This window comes from Microcaecilia unicolor, chromosome 4, assembly GCF_901765095.1.
Source record: "Microcaecilia unicolor chromosome 4, aMicUni1.1, whole genome shotgun sequence".
Taxonomy (NCBI): Eukaryota; Metazoa; Chordata; class Amphibia; order Gymnophiona; family Siphonopidae; genus Microcaecilia; species Microcaecilia unicolor.
In genome coordinates, this window is record NC_044034.1 from 53,565,132 (window position 1) to 53,582,801 (window position 17,670).

At 43.6% G+C, this 17,670-nt stretch overlaps 1 protein-coding gene across 2 annotated transcripts in view; it reads right to left on the minus strand.

Annotated features, from left to right (window-relative positions):
• The window catches only part of DCUN1D5 (defective in cullin neddylation 1 domain containing 5), a 75,359-nt gene that overhangs the window by 42,593 nt on the left and 15,096 nt on the right, over positions 1–17,670 (minus strand). For both annotated transcript variants that reach the window (XM_030200250.1, XM_030200249.1), the window contains exon 5: positions 12,100–12,170. In XM_030200250.1, the coding sequence (XP_030056110.1) occupies positions 12,100–12,170 (71 nt within the window). The remainder of the gene's footprint in view (positions 1–12,099; positions 12,171–17,670) is intronic.

Below are 17,670 nucleotides of genomic sequence, written 5' to 3' on the forward strand. Positions count from 1 at the left end.
CAGTCAGCAAGAGCTACAACAGTAGTAAAAGGACAGAGCAACCACTCGGAAGGGGAGGTGGGTGGATTGTGTGACTTGTTGCACTACTGTCATCACAAAATACTAAGCAGTTTTGCTTTCTCTGATGAATAGATAAGGAGCCACATATATTAAATATACTTTGTCATTAAATAAAAGAGTATGAACAGGAACAGCCAACACAAATACATTTTTTTTCATGGAAACCTTTATGTCTTGTATTTTTACTGTTTGGCTAACATAAGAAAGCAAACAGAAAACAAAAATGACATCCTAAAAAAAAAAAATAAGCATGGACTATCAGGGGGAAGAACTTCAGATCTATTATCTATAAACAATCCAGACCTAAAATCCTGAGTCATTAGATAAATACTTGTGATGTGGAGTTTATTTTACACATTTACAACTGTAAATCACTTCCAAAGTAGATTTTAGATTGGCAACTGACACCATAGGCCTTAATATGCCCTTTGGGATTATACCTGTTAGACACTGCAATGAAAAGATATAATCTGCTACTCAACTAACAGTCTGTCATTTAAAATCTGACTTATTGGGAGTAAGAAAATTAATGAGCTAAACAGACTTTCAATAGCCTTTATTGCATTCTTAATAAAAGCGCAACTCTCCTTGCAATGTAGTGATAAAGTTTAGTGCCTCTCAAATGCATGTGGTCCCAGGGAACACTACTGGAATATCAATTGACTACTCAAGACAGAAACCCAAGACCACCTTGGTAGGAACTTGGGATAGGTGCAGATCACCCCACTGCTCTGATAGAACCTAATACCTACACATTTTACTGATTCTGTGCATTGAAATGACCACCACCAAACTACAACCTTCTTAAGTCAAGTACTTCAGCTCACAAGCGTGAAGAATCTCAAAAGGGGCTGTCATCACCTTGGTTTGAATCACAATATTTCATGGTAAGTGACATCACACTCCGATATGGCTGCACTCTGCTGAAGCACTGACACGGCTAAAAATGCACCCTGGGCATTTAGTGATAAGCTGCTGAGGGCATACCAAGAACAAGGGCAGAAGCAGAGAATGTAGTTTAGGAATTCGATGACACCACTGCCAGGTACATATGAGGTGACAGATAGTAGATTTACAGGACTTTGGTGACAGATTCTGGCAAAATGGCTGAGTGAGACAGGCTGTGCAGCCATGTCCTAGAATGGTTGCCGCAGGCAGAAGCAGAAATCTCTTGGAGGGAGCTGATAGTGACATGTAGATATCACTCAGGTGGGCAAGTGGCTTGATGAGGCAGAGAAGAGACTGTGATGAACAATATGAGACTAAAAACTCTGCAAGATTGGGTGGCTGAATTAGAACAGAAAAATAAAAGGACTACAGGAGAAGCTAATAGATTTGGAAAATAGAACTTGCTGCTGCAGCCTGTGATGGAGGGGGCTTCCAGAAACTGATGGTTTTGTGGACTTTATGGAATCAATGGGTTCAGCCAAGCGCTCCTGAATGCTGGAGCAAAGGATAACCCAGAGACAGAGATTAAAATAGAAAAGAACTCATAAGTCTCTGGGTGCAATGAGACCAAATCTCTCCAGAGAGATATCTCATTTTCATGAGTATATCGGTAAAGAACACATTTTGGCAAAAGCCCATGCTCTGGTTACAGCTTCTTGGGAAAAATCGAAGTGTATGCAAATATTGCCCACTTATTTTGAAAAAAAATGCAATTTCAATAAACCATTCACAAATTTCACTCTGATAATGTAAGGTACAGAAGGCTGCATCCAGCAGAGTTGATGTTTACTATTAGTGGCTCGATGACCGGGACCCTTACACCAGGTGCAGTAGTGAAAGCTCTCAAAAAAGATGGTCCTTAAAGAGACACTTGAGTTGACCAAAGAAGAAACAACTAGAATGTTGTGAGCCCAAGAATGGCAGCAACTACAGAGAAAAGATAACATTTGCAGAGGCAGGTGGAAAAAGCTGCAACGTTCACAGAAACCACAGCATCAAGTGCCTGGAAAATTAAGTGCTGCAGTGCTTTTGAGAGAATGCGTTGAGACATTATCCAAATCCAATAACGTTAAGTTTTGCTTTTCTTTTCAAGTGATTATTTTTCTTCACTGCATGCAAAACTCACTCATGAATATTCATCATTGTGGATATCCTGAAAACTTGAATAGCTGGGGTGCCTCCAGGACCAGGTTTGAGAACCACTGGGCTACAGATAAGAATAGAGAAAGCTCAGAGCAGACTTACCAAAATCTGCAGCATAAGCCTTTTGATGTAAACTAAAGGCCTAAATGTGTGTTTCATTAAGGGGAAACAAACGTTGAGGCATATCTTAACAGTCAATCCATACTAAAAGATACAGATAATGCTGAAGGCCCTCCTATTGTCACTGGATGCCGAAGAAGCCTTTGAGAGGTTGAGATAGAGCTTGTGTTCCAAGTGACAGATTCTAGAATATTCTTTCCCAGCCCTACTTTCCCTAGGATCTAGAATAATGACTAGGAAGCTGGAAAAAGTACATTCAAAATGAACATCATGAAATAATTCTTAACAAAAACAGCAATGGATAAATTGAATAACTTCCTAAAGGAGGTAGTGGAAGCAAAAGTACTAGAATTCAAGAACGAATGGGACAAAACTCTGGGAAAGCACATGTAAAGTCCAAACTGAGTAAGGTCTGTAGTATTACAAATCAAAATAAAAATGGGCAAACAAGATTAATCTTGCAGCATTTCATCCAATGGCCTATTCTATTCTTATATCTATCTTTCTTGGGAGCCAATACAGTTCAATGTAAACATCAAATCATCATCAAAAACATAGGTGCTTATTTAAGAAATATCTTCACATCTAAATGACAGTACTAAATGTCTTGCGAGGCCTAGACAATAAAGCCAACTACACATTGCTAGATCCAATTCCTACCCAAAGTATGAAAAAAAGTTCTGATGCACTTCTTCTGTTTTTGCTCTCCATGTTCAAATCTAGCCTCATGGATGGCTATATGCCTCAGTCTTGAAAAATTGCACTTGTGCGGCCTAAACTAAAAGATCCGTCTAAACCCGTTAGCTTGTATACCAACTACCGCCCTATAGCTAATCTCCCATTTGATGCTAAACTACTCCAATATTTGGTTCATCAATAACTTTTGGACTTTGTTAGTTGTACTGCCACATTACACACCCATCAAACAGGTTTCCGATATCATCACTAGAAATCAAACAAAATAAAACATGGAAAAGAAAATAAGATGATACCTTTTTTATTGGACATAACTTAATACATTTCTTGATTAGCTTTCGAAGGTTGCCCTTCTTCGTCAGATCGGAAATAAGCAAATGTGCTAGCTGACAGTGTATATAAGTGAAAACATTCAAGCATTACTATGACAGTCTGACAGGGTGGGAGGATGGGAGTGGGTCCGAGGTATGCATGGGGACATCAAAGCATATCATTGATATTCTAACAGGATGGGTGTGGATAGGTGAGGGGTGGGGTGATCAACAGAGACATACAGCTTTATGGTTTATAATGGGTTAGGGACCCCAGATCCTTGTTAAGTCCTTTCTGTTGGGTGTTAAAATATTCAATCATTCTGACTTCAAAGGTCTTACGTTCTTGTATGGTTTTAAAGTTACCTTTCAGTATTCTCACTGTGAAATCACTGGTACAGAGTCCTGGTTCTGTGAAGTGCTGTCCCACCGGGGTGGGGGCCCTACTGGCTGTATTGTTCATGTGATGTCTATGTAAATTGAATCTTGTCTTAAGCATCTGGCCTGTTTCTCCAATATAGCATCCTTCGTTACATTTTTTACACTGAATGATATATACCACATTGGAAGATGAGCAAGTGAAAGATCCCTTTATGTTGAATATCTTTCCTTTGTGGATAACTGTGGGGTCCTGTGAAATATTTTGGCATAGTTTGCAACTGGATAAATTACAGCGACGTGTGCCCTTCTGTTCCTTTTCAGTCTGTGATGGAAGTTTACTTCTGATTAGCTTGTGTTTTAAGTTGGGTGGCTGTCGGAAGGCCAGTACTGGTGGGGATGGGAATCTCTCTTTCAGTAATTCATCCTCCTGGAGTATAGGTTGTAGATCTCTTATGATTTTCCTCAGTTTTTCCAGCTCTGGATTGTATATCACTACAAGAGGGATTCTGTCTGTGGGTCTTTTCTCCTTGTACTGTAGCAGATTCTCCCTGGGTGTTTTGAGGGAGGAGGCAATATTCTTGGAGATTATTTTGGGGTTGTAGCCTTTCTGTTTGAAGGATGCAGTCAGGCTTTTAAGGTGTCTGTCTCTGTCCCCTGGGTCAGAGCAGATACGGTGGTATCTTGTGGCTTGGCTGTAAATGATGGATCTTTTTGTATGTGAAGGATGGAAGCTGGAGTTGTGGAGGTAGCTGAAAAAACTGAAACCACTCTCCTTGGACTTACAACCTACATTAGGACTCACTTTAATCGGGCTCACACAGTTCTCCTCGACTACTGATCTGGCTGCAGCATTTGACACTATCAACCATACTCTTCTTCTTCAGCGGCTCTCCCAGATTGGTTTGAATGCCACTGCCCTGTCATGGTGTGCTTCATACCTCTCCAACTGCACATACCTTACCTGTTGGAGACACATATTCCACCCTTTTCCCCTAGGCTCTGGGGTACCCCAAGACTCAATACTGTCCTCCTTATTTTTTAACATTTTTTGCCCCCCTTACTGTATCTCCTCCTCCAATCCTTAGACCTTACATCTTTCGTTTATGCTGATAACATACAAGTACTTACCACCATTGACCCTTCTAATGCCTCACATATAACATCGCTCAATCGCAAATTAGATACGGTCTGTGCCTGGTTTCAACGTAACCGTTTGTTCCCAAACTCTGACAAATCATGTATCGTTCAGTTTTCTAAAAAAACGATTTCTCCAGCACCTGCCCCAATTCTGTTAAACACAATCCCTCTAACGATTGTAGACAAGGTTTAAACCTTAGGTGTAATACTTGACACCACCTCAGCTTTTATTCATGTCTCCGCAGTAATAAAGATGCAGTACATATGCATTTGTCAATATGGCCCAGCAAAGCTGCACAAATATCAAGTAGTTAAGGCTTAGTGTTCAGCTTTCTCCTGGACACTCATACACTACTTAACAGGTATTCTGTAGAACTGCTGAATGCATACTATGCTTATAAAGTAATGAGGTAGCATATACATTTAGGTACTCATTTTCAAACAAGACCGTGGAACCATGATTCTGATTATGCCGTACTGGCCACAGCAGATATGGTTCCCTTTTCTTCTGGAATTGTCTTCCAAAGAACAGTGGAGATTGGAGTGTTTTCCGACCCTCATCACACAGAACCGGGGTCACTTCTACATCCCAACCTCCAGTCTCTGGCTCTCTGAGCTTGGATGTTGAGAGCTTAGAATTTGCTTCCTTGGGTCTTTCAGAGGGTGTCTCATGAGTCCTGCTTGCTTCCAGTAAAGATTGTACTAAGAAGTGTTATTCTTTTAAATGGAGGAGGTTTGCCGTCTGGTGTGACAACAAGGCAGTAGATCCCCTATCTTGTCCTACACAGACCCTGCTTGAATACCTTCTACACTTATCAGAGTCTGGTTTCAAGACCAATTCTGTAAGGGTTCACCTTAGTGCAATTAGTGCTTATCAGTGTGTAGAAGGTAAGATCATACCTGGACAACCTCTAGTTGTTAACCTCCCTTCGACCGGCAAGTCACCCGGGACAGACACTTTGACTGCAGTGATGCTCTGCTGGAGCCAGTCAAAACTCGTCCCTTGCTTTTGCTGGGCAGTAGCAGGGGCCTTGGGCGCACGCTGTTGACGTGCACGAGTGTGCTGAGGTTGAGCAGGTTAGCGGGCAGCAGGAGTGTACCTACGCCTTGTGTAGTAGTAGGGGGCACTAAGCGACGTACCATAATACCTCCTAGATGAGGAGGCAGTTGCAGAAGACGCCCAATGGGAGAGAGAAGATATGGTATCCGTACGCTTCTTAATCTGGTCAGTAAACTCAACTATTTCTTCAAAAAGGTTATCCTCCCGGCAAGGGGCATCCGCCAACCTCTGCTGAACAGAATGTTCCAGGTCAGAAACAAGCAGCCATGAGAGTCTATACACTGCTACACCGTGGGCAGAGATCCTGGTTACCACGTCAAAGTGCCCCTGGCCAAGAACTTGCAACATGCCTTCTGAGGCTTGATCAACTGGCAAAAAGGCTCAGCCTGCTCCAGAAGGAGCGCATCGACCAAGTCCAACAGCTGCCTCACCGGGTTCCGCATGTACACATTCGTGAAGAGCTGGTATGACTGGATATGGAAGATGAGCATAGTGCCATGATACATCTTAAGTACATAAGTATTGCCATACTGGGACAGACCAAAGGTCCATCAAACCCAGCATCCTGTTTCCCACAGTGGCCAATCCAGGTCACAAATACCTGGCAAGATCCCAAAAAAGTTCAATACATTTTATGCTGCTTATCCCAGAAATAAGCAGTGGATTTCTCCCAAGTTATTTTAATAATGGTCTATGGACTTTTCTTTTAGGAAGCCATCCAACCCTTTTTTAAACCCCGCTAAGCTAACCACCTTTACCACATTCTCTGGCAATGAATTCCAGAGTTTAATTACACGTTGAGTGGAGAAACATTTTCTCCGATTCATTTTAAATTTACTACTTCGTAGCTTCATCGCATGCCCCCTAGTCCTAGTATTTTTGGAAAGAGTAAACAAACAATTCACGCCCACCCATTCCACTCCACTTGTTATTTTATAGACCTCTACCATATCTCTCCTCAGCTGTCTTTTCTCCAAGCTGAAGAGCCCTAAACACTTCAGCCTTTCCTCATAGGGAAATCATCCCATTTATCATTTTCGTCGCCCTTCTCTGTACCTTTTCTAATTCCACTATAGCTTTTTTGAAATGCAATGACCACACTATATTCGAGGTGAAGTCGCACCATGGACTGATGCAAAGGCATTATAACGTCCTAATTTTTGTATTCCATTCCTTTCCTAATAATACCAAACAGTCTACTTGCTTTCTTAGCCGCTGCAGCACACTGACCAGAGGGTTTCAACGTATCATCAACGACAACGCCTAGATCCCTTTCCTGGTCGGTGACACCTAACGTGGAACCTTGCATTAAGTAGCGGTAATTCGGGTTCCTCTTTCCCACATGCATCACTTTGTACTTGCTCACATTAAACATCATTTGCCATTTAGATGCCCAGTCTCCCAGTCTCGTAAGGTCCTCTTGTAATTTTTCACAATCCTCTTGCGATTTAACAACTTTGAATAACTTTGTGTTGTCAGCAAATTTAATTACCTCACTAGTTGCTCCCATCTCTAGATCTTTTTCCCAAAAGAATCCAGAGTCCTAGCTTCTCTGCCTGGGGGCACCAAGGCATACTCCCTAGTACTCCTGGCTCTTTTGAGAGCAGAGTCCACCACCTTGGAATCATGAGGTAACTGGGACCTTAGAAATTCAGGTTTACCTTGGATCCAATATTGGGTGTCAATCTTCTTGGGGACGCCCAGTTCCTAACGAGACTGCCTTGAGTACCTCGTGGAGAGGAGCCATCACAGCCTCCTTAGAAGGGGAGGCATAAACCAGAACCTCGAGTATCTTGGCCCTGGGCTCATCTTCCACTTGTACAGGGAATGGAATGGCGTCAGCCATTTCCCATACAAAAAATATAAAAGAAAGTCTCTCAGGTGGACACAGTCTCCTCTCAGGTGGAGGGGTGGGCTCAGAAGGAATCCCCGGAGTCCAGGGAAAAAAAAATTTGAGTTACAGTGGGATTTGAACCTGTGTCTTCTTCTGATTCCCATGAACACTCCTACTCAGTGTTGGATAACACCTCCCTAAGGGATGTACGATGCCGAGGACCCATGTCTTCGACAACGGCATCGAAAGACTGGTCCCCGTCTCGACTCTGGTGAAGCTTCCTCTACTGACATCGAGGGAGTACCAGCCTGAGTGGCAGTTGACACCGAGACCGCACCGCAGGCTGAGGGCCAGGCAGGGCTGCATAGGGGAAGTATGGCAGGCACAAGCACCCGATAACGACACACATCACTGCATGAGGCCACCCAGAAACTCAAGGAGCAAGGCCCGGATGCACTCATTGAGGGCCAACATCAGGAAAGACTGTGGCATCGGCTGAGGCGCAGGTTACAGAATCGCTGGGCCAAAGCGGGAGTAGGATCTCGGCTGCTTGGAGACTAACCTCCTGGATGGAGGGGAAGCGGTCCTCCAGGTGCCAACGCTTCTTGGGTGCCAAATCCCTCGAATGTAGGAGATTGGTGACTTGGCCTTCGTCCAATGAACGTCACCCATGTTCCTCGGAGCTGACGAGGACGATGTCGAATCCTCCCGTCGCCTCAGGGGCCGGGTCCAACGATGGACGGTCCCAGGGGGCCTGCATAGCAGAATGCCTCGAGGCAGGTGGAGACCCACTGGATGCTTCACTGCTCCCAGTGTTACGGAATCTCAAAGCAGCCATGCCTATCATGACTCACAATGCTGGTGCAAACCAGACCTGGCTCCAAAGATTTTCTCACGTTGAGCCTCCCGGGAAACCTGAGTCCTCTTCTTCATATGAAGGCAGAGGACACAGTTGGCAGGGCTACGTTAGAGCCCAAGGCACTGAAGACACCAAGAAGGGGTGTCTTTCCCCGAGATGGTGCAGTTGCATCGGGTACACCGCTTGAAGTCACTGGGAGTCTTCATGAACATGGAAGGAAAAAGCGCACCGGCCAAATAAAAAAAAGCGAAGGTGCCTGGAAAAAGGGGAAAGGCAAAAAAAGAAGACACCCGACCGGCCAGACCTGAAAACAGCCCGCATCGAAAAAGAAAGCAAACTTAGACGTGAGGCAAACTACTAAGAAGTATAGGGGTTTTTTTTCTTTTAAGAAAAACAAAGCGGGGTAGAAGACTGCCGAAAAGGCACTCAAAAAGGTAGAAAAAAAACGCTATAAACCGGATTGTAAGGAGACATCACGAATAGCTGAGGCAGTTGCGCTTGTGCAGCGGGCAGGAAGGCACACTCGCGCATGCGTAGTGGAGCGCGTCTCCTATTCCTTAAAAGCTCTAGCTTTTTTCTAAGGCATATTGGCCGAACCACGCAATGTGGATCAACGTCTACTCACTTGTGAGAATAAGCAAGCCTGCTTGTCCTCAGAGAATTTATTTTTATTAAAATTCATTTTCTTTTTTTACACTGCTTTGGACTAAATGTTGGGACTAAGCAATCTATAAGCAAGTAGATTACTACTACTACACTAGGGGGCTCATTTTCAAAGCACTTAGACTTACAAAGTTCCATAGAGGGGCATAATCGAACATGAACGCCCATCTCCATGGGCGTCTATCTCCGAAAACGGGTACGTGAAGGGGCGGGACAAACCATATTTTCGAAAAAAATGGGCGTCCATCTTTTTTCCCGATAATACGGTTTGTGCCTGGCAAATGCATCGGATTTGTGCGGATTTGAGCTGGGCGGTTTCGTTTTTCAGCAATAATGGAAACCGAAGGCGCCCAGCTCAAAAACGAACAAATCCAAGGCATTGGTTTGTGGGAGGGGCCAGGATTCATAGTGCATTGGTCCCCCTCACATGCCAGGACACCAACCGGGCACCCTAGGGGGCACTTGAAACAATTTAAAATAAACAGTTAACTACCTCTGAAGTCCATAGCTCCCTTCCTTTGGGTGCTGAGCCCCACAAATCCCCCCAAAACCCACTGCCCACAACTCTACACCATTACCATAGCCCTTATGGCTGAAGGGGGGCACCTAGATGTGGGTACAGTGGGTTTTGGGGGCGGTTTGGAGCGCTCCCATTTACCACCATAAGTGTGACAGGTGGGGGGGGGGGATGGGCCTGGGCCCACCTGGCTGAAGTCCACTGTACCCACTAACAACTGCTCCAGGGACCTGCATACTGCTGTGATGGAGCTGGGTATGACATTTGAGGCTGGCATACAGGCTGGAAAAAAAAGTTGTTACAGTTATTTTTTTTTTTGGGTGGGAGGGGGTTAGTGACCACGGGGAGTCAGGGGTGGTCATCTGGTCATTTAGGGCACTTTTTTGGGACTTGTTCGTGAAAAAAAAGAGTCCAAAAAAAGTGACCCAAATTCGCCCTAAAAACGCCTTTCTTTTTTCGATTATCGGTCAAGGACGCCCATCTCTCCTCGGCCGATAAACACGCACCAGTCCCGCCTTCACCATGCCTCCGACACTCCCCTGTCAACTTTGGCTGTTTCCGTGACAGATTGCAGTTGAAGACGCCCAAAATCGGCTTTCGATTATACCAATTTGGACGCCCACGGGAGAAAGACTCCCATCTCCCGATTTGGGTCGAAATATGGGCGTCTTTCTCTTTCGAAAACAAGGCGGATAGTAACCTTGGAACTTTGTAAGTCTAAGTGCTTTGAAAATGAGCCTCTATGTATACACATCGCTATACACATTCTATGCCGATTCTTTCCCTGTCCCTAAAGGGCTTACAATTTTAAGTTTTTGTATCTGGGGCAAGAGAGGGTTAAATGACTTGCGCAAGGTCACAAGGAGCTGCAGAGGGAATCAAACCCAGGTCGCCAGGCTACTCCTCCACAGATTTAGAATTGGATTTATTAAGGTATGGATGGTATGACGTAGGTGGCAAATTCAACGCATTAGAGGGACTGATGCTATCAGAACACAAGGCGGGATTAAAAAAAAACTGGGATAAAATTTATTAAACGTGTATCAGTTTTCTGCAGATAGTCTTAGGCGCTCATTTTCAAACTAGATGGATGCCTCAAAATGCCTAAAAAAAAAATGTCCACCGCTAAAAATGTCCAAATCCCAATTTTGAAAAGTCAGAATTTGGATGTTTCACACTGCAGTTTATCCAAATAGTAAGTGGGTGTGTTTTTGCTGGGATTAGGGAGGGCTCAAAGGTAGGATGCCAAACAGTGATTTTCAAATGGAAAGAAACAGCCATGTCTAAAAAGGACGTTTTTATCTAGATGTTTCCATCACGTTCAAGTTACAAAAAGGTGCTCTAACCACTGGAGGAATTAAGGCAATACACCTCCTTAATCCCCTAGTGGTTGCTGTTCCCATCTCTCTTCTCTAAAAGTGAAACCGGAAAGGAAAACCAGGTTCTACGTCAGCTGCCGGTATTATGGCCATTCTGAACAAAGCAAAAGCAGGTCAGAGGAGTAGCCTAGTGGTTAGTGCAGAGGACTAGGAACCAAGGGACACAGGTTCAAATCCCACTGTAACTCAATTTTTTTTCCCTGGGGCTCCCTCTTCGAACAGAAAAATACTGTACATAAAGACATAAGACTCGTGCAAGTTTGAAGGCTACTGAAGTAGTGTACCTTCTGGTATAGTAGGCATTTTTCTGTTCCTGGAGGGATCACATTTACAAAAAAAGTTACAGTGGGACCTGAACTTGTGTCCCTTGGTATACAGTCCACTGCACTAACCACTAGGCTACTCCTCTGTTCTGCAAGGTCATCTGTGTGCCTTGTTTCTCCCTGTTTATAATTTAAAAGTTTCAGTTTGTAAAATGGTTGTCCAGGATGGACATCTCCAGTTTGTAAAATGGCTGTCCAGGATGGATGTCTCCATAAGTACATAAGTATTGCCATACTGGGACAGATCAAAGGTCCATCAAGCCCATCATCCTGTTTCCAACAGTGGCCAATCCAGGTCACAAATACCTGGCAAGATTCCAAAAAAGTACAAAATATTTTATACTGCATCCAGAATAAGGATGTACTTTCAAAACAGGAAATCTGAATGTTTTTCCTGTTCGAAAACCGCTTCGAGATGGATGAGGGGTTTTTTGGACGTTATAAACAGGACGCCCCAAATCTGACTCAGATGGTCTTTCGAAAATGCCCCTCTTAATGTTCTAGCAGACTACTAGTACTGGTACCTGGAATAGTTTGTCATGAAAGCGGTATGTACGTTTCATAAATAAATCTGCAGTATAAACATAGCATTTGTTGAAGTATTTAGTATACAGGGTTGAATTAATTACAAAACTCATATGCAAAAATTTTCAAGGAAGCAAACATACATTTTCAGGTTCAACACCAATGTCTTCACAAAACTTCTCCATTCCTTCTGGCCCTACAACTTCATCAGGACCTTTAAAACACAATTAAAAAAAAAAAAAAAGATGACTTACAAAAGGTCTATGTTTAACATTCATTTTTACATTTACAAACATTAGCGCCCCTCCCCCCACCAAATATCCCAATTACCAACACATGAAATTTAATATGGGCCCTGCATCTTGTGTACTCTGATTTTGAGACTTATGACAATGCTGCAAATGACAGTACCTATAATTTGGTGTTCTCAGTATATTTATATCACTTTATGGTCCTTTTAACTTGGTGTTATATTTCATGTTCATGGATTTTAAGAGGAAGCTTGTTCTTTTATTTTGAACTAACAATCACAGGCAACAGATTTTTAAAAAAAAAAAGGCTCCCCTTCCCATAATGTTGCCCAGTTCCTAACAAATCCAAAACTCTCCTCCCTGCACCACTGTCTCATCCACGCATTGAGACTCCAGAGCTCTGCCCGTCTCTTGGGCCCTGCATATGGAATGGGGAGCATTTCTGAAAATGAAATCCTGGAGGATCTGGATTTCAGCTTTCTACCTAGGAGCCTAAATTTGGCTTCCAGAACCTCCCCCCACATTTTCCTATGTCATTGGTACCTACATTTACCATAACAGCTGGCTCCTCCTCAGCACTATCTAAAATCTTATCTAGCTGACACGTGAGGCCCGCCACCTTCACACCAGGCAGGCAAGTCACTAGGCGATCCTCTTGTCCACCAGCTACCCAGCTATCTACATGCCTAATAATAGAATCGCCAATTACAAAAGGCGTCCTAACCCTTCCCTCCTGGGGACACATCCTCAGTACGAGAGGATACTGCATCCCTTGGTGGGCTGGTCCTGGCTGCAGGATTATTTCCAACTTCACCAGGGTGATGCTCTCCATTTAGGAGGCCTCCCTCCTCCAAGGCAGCACAGGGGCTGCCAGACTGGAGGTAGGACTTCTCTACCACATCCCTGTATGCCTCCTCTATGTACCTCTCTGTCTCCCTCAACTCCTCCAAGTTTGCTACTCTAACCTCAAGGGAACGGACTCATTCTCTGAGAGCTAGCAGCTTTTTGCATCGAGCACACACATATAACCTCTCATCAACTGGAAGATAATCATACATGTGACACTCGGAGCAAAAGACTGGATAGCACCCCTCTTGCTGCTGGCCTGCTGTCTGCATCTTAGTATTATAGAGTTGTTTAATCAAAACTTCTTCAGGGACTTGGGATACTAGATGAATATAAAGAGACTTAAGATTATATAGTAACATAGTAGATGAAGGCAGAGAAAGACCTGTTCGGTCCATCCAGTCTGCCCAACAAGATAAACTCATATGTGCTACTTTATGTGTATGGATGTAACAAAAGAGAGGGAATGAAATACAAACTAAAGTCCAAACAAAAAAAAACAGCTATATAATAATATATGAGAATGTTAAAATATTAAATGCAATGTTAAAATATTAAATGCTTTAGGTGTTTATATAGGCTTATATATGTATGCTTGATGAGTCTAAATATTAATCTTTGGTTTTATTCATTATACGTTAAAAACGTTTTTAAAATATATTATTTCTATGTTTTGTATTCTATGTAGACCCCTGACGCAGGTGCTAGTCACCGAAACACGGCCCATGTCGGGTCTTTTTGTCAAGGCTCATTCATTAAAGAACTGTGTTCCATTTTTAAAGGCCCGTGGTGCTGTTTTTTTTGTTTCTACTTTATGTGTATACCTGACTTTGATTTGTATCTGCCATTTTCAGGGCACAGACTGCAGAAGTCTGCCCAGCACTAGCCCCGCCTCCCGCCACCCAATCTCCGCTAAGCTTCTGAGGATCCATTTCTTCTGAACAGGATTCCTTTATGTTTATCCCACGCAGTTTTGAATTCCGTTACCGTTTTCATTTCCACCACCTCCCACGGGAGGGCATTCCAAGTATCCACCACTCTCTCCGTGAAAAAATACTTCCTGACATTTTTCTTGAGTCTGCCCCCCTTCAATCTCATTTCATGTCCTCTAGTTCTACCGCCTTCCCATCTACGGAAAAGGTTCGTTTGCGGATTAATAGCTTTCAAATATTTGAACGTCTGTATCATATCACCTCTGTTTCGCCTTTCCTCCAGGGTACACATGTTCAGATCAGCAAGTCTCTCCTCATACGTCTTGTAATGCAAATCCCATACCATTTTTGTAGCTTTTCTTTGTACCACTTCAAGTCTTTTTACATCCTTAGCAAGATACGGCTTCCAAAACTGAACACAATACTCCAGACGGGGCCTCACCAACGACTTATACAAGGGCATCAACACCTCCTTTCTTCTGCTGGTCACACCTCTCTCTATACAGCCTAGCAACCTTCTAGCTACAGCCATTGCCTTGTCACACTGTTTCGTCGCCTTCAGATCCTCAGATACTATCACCCTAAGATCTCTCTCCCCTTCCTTAAATATCAGACTCTCACCGCTTAATATATACGTCTCCCGTGGATTTCTGTTCCCTAAGTGCATCACTTTGCATTGAATTTTCATTGCCAAACCTTAGACCATTCTTCTAGCTTCTGCAGATCTTTTTTCATGTTTTCCACTCCCTCCCAGGTGTCCACTTTGTTACAAATCTTAGTATTGTCCACAAAAAGGCAAACTTTGCCTTCTAACCCTTCGGCAATGTCACTCACAAATATATTGAACAGAATCGGCCCCAGCACCGATCCCTTAGGCACTCCACTGCTCACCTTCCCCTCATCCGATCAAATACACCCTCTGGCGTCTGTCCTTCAACCAGTTCCTAATCTAGTTCACCACTTCAGGTCCTATCTTCAGCATGTCTAGCTTATTCAAGAGCCTCCTATGGGGAACCGTGTCAAAAGCTTTGCTGAAATCTAAGTAGATTACGTCTATAGCACATCCATGATTCAATTCTCCGGTCATCCAGTCAAAGAATTCAATTAAGATTCGTTTAGCACGATTTACCTTCGGTAAAACCATGCTGTCTCGGACCTTGCAACTTATTGGCTTCCAGGAAATTCACTATCCTTTCCTTCAGCATCGCTTCCATTACTTTTCCAATAACCGAAGTGAGGCTTACCAGCCTGTAGTTTCCAGCTTCTTCCCTATCACCACTTTTGTGAAGAGGGACCACATCCGCTGCTCTCCACTCCCACGGAACCTTTCCCGTCTCCAATGATTTATTAAACAAATCTTTAAGAGGACCCGCCAGAACCTCTCTGAGCTCCCTCAATATCCTGGGGTGGATCCCATCCGGTCCCATGGCTTTGTCCACCTTTAGATTTTTAAGTTGTTCATACACACTCTCTTTCATGGACGGTGCTATATCCACTCCATTCTCATATGTACTTTTACCAGTCAATCGCGGTCCTTCTCCAGGATTTTCATATGGTATAATGTGTAATTTATTTAGTGTTTGCTTCCCAGAAACTAATTAAATGTAATTAAAACTCTAATGAAAATACTCTTCTTGTTATCCTAATTAAAATAAGGACTGAGAAAAATGGTGAAAAAAAGACTGAAAGGAGCAGCTCGCAGAGTAAAAAACTTGCATCAGGCGTGGATGCTGTTTAAAAACACCATCCTGGAGGTTCAGGACAAATATATTCCACGTATTAGAAAAAAGGGAAAAAAGACTAAACGTCAGCCGGCGTGGCTAAACAGTAAGATAAAGGAAATCATTAGAGCCAAAAAACAATCCTTCAGAAAGTGGAGAAGAGAACCAACTGAAAGTAACAGGATAGATCATAAGGAATGCCAAGCCAAATGCAAAGCGGAGATAAGGAGGGCAAAAAAGGACTTTGAGAAGAAATTAGCGTTGGAAGCAAAAATACATAGTAAAATTTTTTTTAGATACATTAAAAGCAGGAAACCGGCCAAAGAGTCGGTTGGGCCGCTGGACGAAAATGGTGTTAAAGGGGCGATCAAGGAGGACAAAGCCGTAGCGGAGAAATTAAATGAATTCTTTGCTTCGGTCTTCACCGAGGAGGATTTGGGGGGGACACCGGTGCCGGAAAGAATATTTGAAGCGGGGGAGTCGGAGAAACTAAACAAATTCTCTGTAACCTTGGAGGATGTAATGGGTCAGTTCAGCAAGCTGAAGAGTAGTAAATCACCGGGACCTGATGGTATTCATCCCAGAGTATTAATAGAACTAAAAAATGAACTTGCGGAGCTACTGTTAGAAATATGCAATCTGTCCCTAAAATCGAGTGTAGTACCGGAAGACTGGAGGGTAGCCAATGTTACTTCCGATTTTTAAGAAGGGTTCCAGAGGAGATCCGGGAAATTATAGACCGGTGAGTCTGACGTCGGTGCCGGGCAAGATGGTGGAGGCTATTATTAAGAATAAAATTGCAGAGCATATACAAAAACATGGACTGATGAGACAAAGTCAGCACGGATTTAGTGAAGGGAAGTCTTGCCTCACCAATCTAATGCATTTTTTTGAGGGGGTAAGCAAACATGTGGACAATGGGGAGCCGGTTGATATTGTATATCTGGATTTTCAGAAGGCGTTTGACAAAGTGCCGCACGAAAGACTCCTGAAGAAATTGCAGAGTCATGGAATCGGAGGTAGGGTATTATTATGGATTAAGAACTGGTTGAAAGATAGGAAGCAGAGAGTAGGATTGCGTGGCCAGTATTCTCAGTGGAGGAGGGTAGTTAGTGGGGTCCCGCAGGGGTCTGTGCTGGGTCCGTTGCTTTTTAATGTATTTATAAATGACCTAGAGATGGGAATAACTAGTGAGGTAATTAAATTCGCCGATGACACAAAATTATTCAGGGTCGTCAAGTCGCAGGAGGAATGTGAACGATTACAGGAGGACCTTGCGAGACTGGGAGAATGGGCGTGCAAGTGGCAGATGAAGTTCAATGTTGACAAGTGCAAAGTGATGCATGTGGGTAAGAGGAACCCGAATTATAGCTACGTCTTGCAAGGTTCCGCGTTAGGAGTTACGGATCAAGAAAGGGATCTGGGTGTCGTCGTCGATGATACGCTGAAACCTTCTGCTCAGTGTGCTGCTGCGGCTAGGAAAGCGAATAGAATGTTGGGTGTTATTAGGAAGGGTATGGAGTCCAGGTGTGCGGATGTTATAATGCCGTTGTATCGCTCCATGGTGCGACCGCACCTGGAGTATTGTGTTCAGTACTGGTCTCCGTATCTCAAAAAAGATATAGTAGAATTGGAAAAGGTACAGCGAAGGGCGACGAAAATGATAGTGGGGATGGGACGACTTTCCTATGAAGAGAGGCTGAGAAGGCTAGGGCTTTTCAGCTTGGAGAAGAGACGGCTGAGGGGAGATATGATAGAAGTGTATAAAATAATGAGTGGAATGGATCGGGTGGATGTGAAGCGACTGTTCACGCTATCCAAAAATACTAGGACTAGAGGGCATGAGTTGAAGCTACAGTGTGGTAAATTTAAAACGAATCGGAGAAAATGTTTCTTCACCCAACGTGTAATTAGACTCTGGAATTCGTTGCCGGAGAACGTGGTACGGGCGGTTAGCTTGACGG